The sequence below is a fragment of the Takifugu rubripes genome, chromosome 13 (genome assembly GCF_901000725.2).
Source record: "Takifugu rubripes chromosome 13, fTakRub1.2, whole genome shotgun sequence".
NCBI lineage: Eukaryota > Metazoa > Chordata > Actinopteri > Tetraodontiformes > Tetraodontidae > Takifugu > Takifugu rubripes.
The window spans coordinates 13,004,237-13,012,887 of NC_042297.1; the positions used below are offsets into that span (position 1 = coordinate 13,004,237).

An 8,651-nucleotide genomic window follows, 5' to 3' on the forward strand; every position below is an offset into this window, starting at 1 on the left:
TGGGAAATTGTCGTGTCCGCTATGACAGCTGGGCTATGATGAAGCATCAATAAACACATTTGCCTTGTTCCATCCGCACATGTGTGTTTTTCTAATGTGACTTTTGAAATATCTGGATTCTGTCTCTATGACCAACAGCTTTAGAGAGATTTATTTCTATGTTTCATTTTCTTTTTTAAGACGGAACAGATGGAATTTCTGAAGTTTTATCACTGTGTTCCTCATTGGGGTGTCTTTTATGCATTTTCCACTCCCAAAGCCCCCCAAAAAAACATTAGTTTGCAGAGCTAGTGTAGCACTGATTTAATCAGAGCTCCACAAAACTAACTCAGCCTGAACATGATGGCAGGAATGGGTTAAGTGTCTGTGATGTGCTGCGAGGGGAGAATCTGTACATCTGTGCGTCATGTTGTCTCAGCAGGACCTGCAGATAAGACTGAGGTACTTTCTCAGACTCTTTTGGAAGCTCATTGTTGCTGGTTTGGGAACCAACATGTTCTCTTTCCTCGCAGGGAAAAACGCTCTTTTGGAACCCAAACTCTTCTACCTTCTTCTGAATCTCTGTCATTCTGCCACTGCTTGGCCACAGGGTAGGTAAAAGATGACTTAACTAAAGTCTAATAAACGGCGTTAGACTTTTACTTTGCAAAGTCTCTTAACTTTGAAACTTCTAACTGACCTTAAACAAGAGGAAAGGCAAATATCCATGACAATGGGTCACTTCACAGCCTTTTTTTAAATTCGTTGATCTGGCACGATCTGACCTTTATTGAGTTTCTAACCACTTAAGATGCATTGTATGAGTAAACGTTTGTGTCTGGATAGTGTGGGCTCGTGTCTTTACATAAATCTGCTGATTTGGAATAAATTCATGAATTTGTTCAATTTCGGTTACAAGCTGCATCTGGGTCCTTTGAAATCATGGATTTGTTGATGACTTTATCAGTAAAATTCAAAAATATGGTGCGCAGTTTTGGGTAGAACGTGGGGGCAGTCTCCAGGTCTAGATTCAAGACCATTCATCAAACCTGGATATAACTTCGAAAGCTATGCACCTTCCTTCCCTGCCTCAAATCCAACACACCTTAGAGAGGAGGGGGCACAAACACTTCATATATCACCATGACTGTGCAGCTGAACATCACCGTGGATCTAAATTCATAAGGAGCAGACAGCCTGTCGCAGCCTGATAGCATCACATCCAAGACTGATTGCAGGGCTGAGTCTTTTTTTCCTCCACGCAATCATGATAAGTGGTGTGTGCCGTGGAGAGTGTGACACTCATCAGATCACTACACTTGTGCCAGATGTTAAAATGTTTTTATGCTCTGGGATTGAGCCAGTATCAGTTGGATGTGAACTCGCCATGTACTGTCGTATGTTTTGGTTTGACGCGTCTAACAGCGGACAGCTGTCCAAGCTCCCGTTGGAACGCCATGTGTCGGCCATGTTGCGAGTACCAGCTGATCCAGTGTCGGTGTCCCTCCAAGGGGTTGAAGGTGGGCTACACTGTTCCCTGCTGCAGGAACGCCCTCAATCAGTGTGACCCTTGTATTTTTCACCCAGGTACACCATCTGTTACAACTTCACATTTAATACAATACAGTAAATACAACATAACCCTGAGAGGCAACTACCACATTTCTGTATTTGTTTTTTGTCAGCCTTTCTCCTTTTTTTTTCTTTTTGAGGCTGCAGTTTGTTTGAAAACTGTAAAACCTGTCACAACGGAACCTGGAAAGCCAACGACGACTTCTTTGTCAACGGAAAATATTGCACAGAGTGTCGTCAAGGCTGGAGTGGTGGGGACTGTAAAAGTGAGTTGCACTGGTGAATAACGCATGACTGTTGTCAGGGTTGTCTGACAAAATCGGCCCAACTGCATCTGTATCCAATTACCGAAATGGAAAGCATGGCTCAGACAACAAATTTACCAGCTGTTCCCCATTTTTCACTGTCATGTTCTCACAAACATCTGGTTCTGCCTGTTGTGATCTTAGATTATACTGAGAGTACTGTCTGGCTTTGTACAATATGAAGGCATGGATGAATCATTCATATAAGTTATTTGTAGTTAGTTGCAGCATTTGTCAGCATTGCTAGGAAGCATTTTTTTCCCCTGAAATTCAAAATTACCAAACAAAAAGGGGCCAGCCAACGATTTGAAAAAGCTAAGGGGAGGACAAACATAACCGTGTTAAGTAAATTTATTTTAATATTCTGAAAAGTGGAATAAATAATTAAAAGCGTGTTGTATCTTGGGAAGAGATAACAAATCTGTAATATACAATATCACCACTTGATGGCGATAGTGCGGCATATACTGCTCAAAATGACGTCAAAACGTCACGTGGTGTTTTTTTTTTTTTTAAATAATTAGCCAATATTCATTTTCTAATAAAGTATGAGCCGTATTTATTAATGTCCATGTGAATAACTGGTATATCCTTTAGAGTGATATTAGTTGTCAGGGGGAGCCTTTTAGAATTCTGAAACTATGATATCCATAATCAAAGCTACAAAACCACCTCCTCAGGATGCAGTGATCTCCTATTTCCAATATTTTTCTGGCACTTTATCTGCCCTCTGACAACGTGTGCTCCATTATTCATCCTGCCCGCAACAGTAAAAATATTCAGTGGGACTGTGAAAGTAACAGTTGATGTGAAAGTAATCACTCCCCCTCCTATACATCAGCATGTGGAGGCGTCATTCACAGGGACCAGGGTCACATCGCCCTGGACAGTTATCCAACCAATGCCCGATGTGAATGGACAGTGCATGTGGAGAGGGGCCGCAGCATCGAGCTGAGGTGGGTTTTTCAATTTCATTTTGCAGTGTCTGGTGTTGTGAGGATGTGCTGAAGCTAATGTGGTTGGCCTTTAATGTAGAGATATTTACCATGACGTCCAGTGAAGTGTATTACACTGCTCTCCACTGATCGCTTGAGGAGGTACAGGCAGCCCAGTCAGGTTGTACAGAAAGTCCTGATCTTTCATAATGGGACAGCCACAGTCGGGAGGTTAAAAGAGGAGAGCGGCACGGGGCCAGAGGATGACATCAAGCCAGCAGCGGGATTGGTATCTGCTCCTTTTTGAGACTTATGAGACAACACCAGTTTCTTCACATATGAAAACAGGTTCACACTCAGCTTGTGACAGACATCTACAGAGGCTGTGGTGAGTGCCTGTAACATCATCCATCACAGCTAGTTTGTCAGTCAGACATTGATGGTCTGGGGAGGCATATCCTTGAAGGATACCACAGACATCTGTGCCACTGGTAATGAGCCCCGTAAAGGGACACAACCCTCTGTTATTGTCAGTGCAGTCCTGGATTCCTTCTGGTGCATTAAGATCCCCGACCTCATCTGGCCTGAGTGAGTCTGTAGGTGCGTCCTTGACTTGGGCATCAATCAATTGTTCCTCTCGACCAACTTAAGCCACCAAATCCCGCCCTGGACGAGCCCTGATCCAGGTTTGGGAGGAGATCCAGGACACCACCTGTTGACACGCAAAGACGAGCCCCAGACATTTATGGAGCACTTGCGGGTGGTCTTGTGTCGGATTAGCTTGTAATTTTCCACTCAACACTTTGAGTTTGTGTGCAGTCCTCAAAAACCTCCAGCTGGATGTCCCCCCCCCCCAATGTTTTCCCTGTAGGTGCACATGTGAATTACTGAAAATTGAATGGAAAGGGTGCCTAAAACTGTCTTGTATTCCACTGTAGGTTTTTGCTGCTCAATCTGGAGCCGGATCACAAGTGCGGGTACGACTATGTGGAAGTGCGCGACGGCGACGCTCTGCGCTCCCCTGTGATTGCCCGCTTCTGTGGGGATCAGCTTCCCCCTCCAATAAAGAGCTCCGGAAGTGCTTTGCACATCCTGTTCAGCTCAGATGGCTACAACAACTTTAATGGTTTTGCTCTCGTTTTTCAGGAAAGTGCAGGCAGGTACAGTCATGACAAGCAGAGCAGCATAACACCATTAACGCTACACAAGGTCTTGCTTTTAAATGCGTTACACGTGCGCTCTGTCAGCAGCGATATGGCTCGGCTTCAGTGGTTTAGTGAGTTTTCTTTTAAATGTGTCAGCCTAATATATTCTTGTCCATGACACTGTAGGCAGTTTCTTCAGATCCATTTGGAATGAATGCATGTGTGTCTCTCTTTGTTTGCATGCACTAAATTTGCTCCTGGTGCTCTCACCCGGTGTGTGTGCGTGCATATGCTTGTGTGTGTGTGTGTGTGTGTGTGTGTGTGTGTGTGTGCAGACAGAGCATCCCCGGGGCAGCGATATGAGACGGACAGTCAACAGCACAGATTTGTCATACTCAAATCCTTCTCCCTTCTGCCCTGTGTGAAGCAAAATTATGCATCTAACTTGCATCCAGGTCTATTTTTCCCCCTCTTAGATATAAACTCCTGCCTCCCAGTCTGAGCATATCAGAGCGCTGCAGCCAGAATGGGTGTCAGAACCCCTCTTAGCAATGTTTTAGTGAGGATAATTCAGTGTTTCAAAAATGAGTTCAGCTGTTCAACATGCAGATTCTGCAGCTCCAAGATATAATGAACGTCAGAGGGAGCTCTCTGAGGACACTGGGCAGAGTTAATGTTTTCAAATTTTACAGTAAAGAGAACCAAAGTCATGTGATGCCACCGGTAATCAAACACGCAATATTGTATAAGTGTGCAATTCCAACTGTGCACGTGCATCAAACAAAGTCAGGTAAATGATGTGGATGTGGAGTTGATACTTTAATGGGCCTTAACATACCCAAACAGGCTCGCCACCATATTCCTGGGTGACCTGCGATGTTGGGAATTGCGCCTCCATCAACAGATGATGTTAGAGGGGAAGAGGAAGAGGGGAAAATGCAGACTGAGTTTAAGTGAAGGAAAAATCCCACATGTCGGGGTTGCGTTCAACCTCTGAGCATGACATCAAATTAGCTGCAGTATCAGCTCAAAAGAAAAGACACAGGTGACTCTGAATACACAGGGACAACTGGGAGAGCCAATGTTGTTCATCTGTATATATCATATCCTTTACGTACCTTCGAAACTTGATTGATCACTGATTTGAGCTATCAGTCACATTCAATTCTCCCCAAATACTAACTAACTAACTAAAACAAATATGTGAGTCATCAACCTTAACGGCGACTCGGAGACTTCAGGTGAGGTCATTAGGATAATATGGCCACTGTACCCCGAGTTCAACGCCTTTACACCTGGGGGAGGGAAGCAAGAGGCTCAGGGTTGTACCGTTTATGTGATTCCTTATAGCTGCATTTCTGCAGTCAACGCGCGTCTCTGATGTAGCTCTGTGAAATACATCCACAGCTTCGCCCATCAGCAATCCAGCATGTGCCCCCCCAGAGAACCCAGGAAATGGTTACTTGCTACCTGTATACGGGCCACAGGACAAGCTTGTAGCTGTAAGGTACAAGTGCTATCCACCTTTCACACTGATTGGCTCCCATCAGAGAGTGTGTCAGCGTGATGCCACATGGAGCGGCGCAGTGCCCGAATGTGTAAAAGGTGCCCCCCCAACTCATTCTGTGTGTTTATTCATCCACGATGCATTTCTTAGTGTGATCTTAACCCTCTGTAAATACAATCAAGCAGGTCAGACCAGCAGATCACGGTGCCCTCCTCCACCGAAGCTGCAGAATGGCTACCACAAACCTTCTCCCGCCACAGCAGGAGGGCTCGAGACCATCGAGTATTTCTGTAACAGGCCTTACATTCTGGGGGGAAGCCAGCGGCTTACATGCTCCTCACATGGATCCTGGAGCGGTGGGCAACCCAAGTGTGTGAGAGGTAGCGCCTGGGTGTTGTTGGAGGGATATGGATGTCAGAACATGGACTCCTACCGTCCTCCTTTCCCACTGAAATTCACCCACTCACGTTTGCTCCTGCAGCCTGTCGACAGCCCCGAGTGTCAGAACTCGTAAAACAACAAGTCGTGAAGCCACATCTGCCATCAAGGTGGTCATGTTTAAAATGAAACTGACGATAGTGCAGCTCTTCTTCTCAGAAGTAACTTAAGTAAGGAAAATTTTCTGTTTTTCTTTTTCCACAGAGATAATCCAACTAAGAAGCCCTCGTCAAGGCTGTCCAAAAAGCCCAAACACGAAGACCATGGCATTGTAGAGCTTCCTGGTGGCTTTCATCCCGTCCACACTGTCATCGAGTACAAGTGTGCCTCTCCACTCTATGAGCATGCAGGAAGCTCCCGACGCACCTGTCTGAAGAGTGGCAGATGGAGTGGAAGCCATGTTTCCTGCTCACCGGGTGAGTGGTGATTGGTCGCAACATCCAGAGATTGTAACAAATCATTCATTTTAAATGACAGCATAAACCTTTAAAATGTCTTTATTGATAGTATTTAATTGACCATTTGTCCACTATTTGTGTTAAAGTCATATTGGGGATCATCATGTAATCCCCAGTTCTGACCACAGTGGTCGCTGTGTCGCAAAATCCGCAGAGTGTCTCTAAAAGGTACTGCAGCGTTATGGCTGCTCACAAGGTTATGATTCTGACTGAATTTGTCTCTTAATACTTTTAAGTTAATAGGATTACATAAAAATAAATGGACACATTTGAATGACTTTTTTTTTTTAACCAAAGATGGACCTTTTCTCGCATAGACTCCATTAAACATTGGACTGAATATTAAACGAGATGTAATTTTATGGCTGTTTGGCAATTCTTTTTATGATTTGGGTGGTATTCTTCTTTATTTGGGCGGTGGGGTATGCTTTTTTAAACATATTTAAACACATTTTTAAAGCTTACAAACATGAACCATGCCGAATTTGAAATGTGCTGATTTTTTCCCAGGCTTTCTGTGAATAATTTTACCATGGCTGCAGACAGCTCCACCAACCCTGCAATATTTTATGAGGATCAGGGACTCAGCACATCACATTGTGAATACAGGATAAAAAATTGACATGGGAACCTTTTTCCTTCCTGGCACAAATACTTCTTTAACAAAATTTTGCCCTTACTTTCCCACAGTTTGTGGCAAATTCAACAATTTCAGCCCACCCAACCTCACAGAAACCCAGTGGCCTTGGCATGTAGCCGTCTACATCCGCTCGCCTCCTGATCCCTCCAGCACTGTCAAGCCTCCCGGAGCAGCCATGTTTGTCCAACAGGGGGACTCAGAGGAGTCAACATTCTGGGTCTTGGCCTGTAGCGGAGCTCTGCTTAGCCAGCGTAGCATCCTGGTGGCGGCTCAGTGTGTGGTGGACGGGGACAAGCGGCAGACTCTTCAACCAGCACACATAAGGGTGGTCATGGGTGTGCACCATCAACGGAAAAGTCTGCGCCGGCTCATGGTACCGCACGATTTACACGTCAGACCGTTTCCACTTTCAGCGCAGTCATTATGAAGGAAACATGTAGTCTATATAATATTTACAGAAAGAAGCCACTAGATTTGATATTGAAGGTCATTTAAAGAACATTTCTCACCACTGAATATTCCACTGGTGGAATATCTAAAAATAAAAACAGAAAATCTTCCGGATATATCTGCATTTGTAAATGATCCAAGAAGTTGTCTTTGGAACTTCCCTGTGCTCTTAGGAGCTCACAGAGCCCCAACTGGATACATAATTGCAGGTTTATTTATCCGGTTTCGACAAACAAGCCAAACATAACAAAACTTAGCAGGTGTGCATTTTTGATTCCTTTCTCATCTTCCTCCCCAACAGGTTTCAGACATTTTAGTGCATCCAGATGTTGATTTGGGTGCAGCCTCTAGTGTAGCTGTGCTAAAGCTGAGGGACAAGGCCAAGATAAGCCAGAGCGTGCTGCCAGTGTGTCTGCCCAAAGGGCCAGCAGGAGAGGCCGCGGTGCGGGAGGCGTACAGCGTGAGGTGGATTCCACCGCACCGTCACGGCAACCTGAGCCGCAGCATTCCTACCAGCCACACCGAACGTGTTCAAGTAGGCATGGTTTCACAATGCGAAGGGCAAAATGCTCAAGGGGGAGAACAAAACACGGCGATTAGTAACAATACGCTGTGCGGCATTAGCCCGCCATCAGGACTTCAAAAGCTTTGCCCCAGTTTGGCGCCGGGATTTGCAGCGGTGCCAGTTCGGTCCTCATCCAGAAGTGATGTCTCGTCGGGTCACGACGAGCAAGAAATTTCTGGCGCGCTCTGGCAGCTTCTTCGATTGGAGGCTTTTAGCTATCAGGGAGGCAACTGCAACCAGATCTATGTGGTTCCGACACAAATTGCCAACATTCGAGACTGGATAGTGAAAAACATGAAATAAACAGTGATCTTTTTAAGCTTTTATGTGGTTTTGTTTCAGTTGAAGGTGGTGTTGACCTTGAGCTTCTATTTTGTGAACTAAGGTTTTGTGTTTTGAAAAGTTACAGTAAAAAAAAAAAAAAATCCTTTAAGATGGTAACTAACCATGTCTGAAATATTGGATGTTTTTAAGGATAACAAGTTCCTTTAAAGCAAATAAATGATTTAAGATTTTTGATTTGGAGACACAGTTTTCATAGATTCTTCTGTTTGTGTCAGACGCTATTTGCCCTTATATTTTGTGGTTTTCTATTTTTCTTTTTTGCCATTCTGTCTGTTTTATACACAACTTGAGGAAAATCAGGTCTGGCATTCA

At 44.6% G+C, this 8,651-nt stretch overlaps 1 protein-coding gene across 2 annotated transcripts; it reads left to right on the top strand.

The window, feature by feature from the left end:
• The first annotated feature begins 438 nt into the window (after window positions 1-438).
• Window positions 439-8,419, top strand: pamr1a (peptidase domain containing associated with muscle regeneration 1a). 2 transcript variants are annotated; one of them, XM_011609889.2, is made up of 11 exons: window positions 439-590; window positions 1,405-1,566; window positions 1,692-1,817; window positions 2,698-2,812; window positions 3,730-3,947; window positions 5,344-5,541; window positions 5,629-5,823; window positions 5,925-5,991; window positions 6,086-6,297; window positions 7,030-7,352; window positions 7,731-8,419. In XM_011609889.2, exons 1-11 carry the CDS (start codon window positions 494-496, stop codon window positions 8,295-8,297), a joined length of 2,280 nt encoding a protein of 759 aa, XP_011608191.2. In that variant the 5' UTR covers window positions 439-493; the 3' UTR covers window positions 8,298-8,419. The 2 variants fall into 2 exon arrangements, with proteins under 2 accessions (XP_011608191.2, XP_029702620.1); XM_029846760.1 differs by having other exon boundaries at window positions 7,072-7,352.
• The last annotated feature ends 232 nt before the right edge of the window (window positions 8,420-8,651 follow it).

Excerpts from the sequence above, each read along its gene's own strand:
- pamr1a (XM_011609889.2), top strand. The coding sequence starts at position 494 with ATGTTCTCTTTCCTCGCAGGGAAAAACGCTCTTTTGGAACCCAAACTC. Across the intron at positions 5,542-5,628 it reads AGTGCCCGAATGTGTAAAAG|GTCAGACCAGCAGATCACGG; the intron begins GTGCCCCCCCAA and ends ACAATCAAGCAG. Across the intron at positions 5,992-6,085 it reads AAGCCACATCTGCCATCAAG|AGATAATCCAACTAAGAAGC; the intron begins GTGGTCATGTTT and ends CTTTTTCCACAG.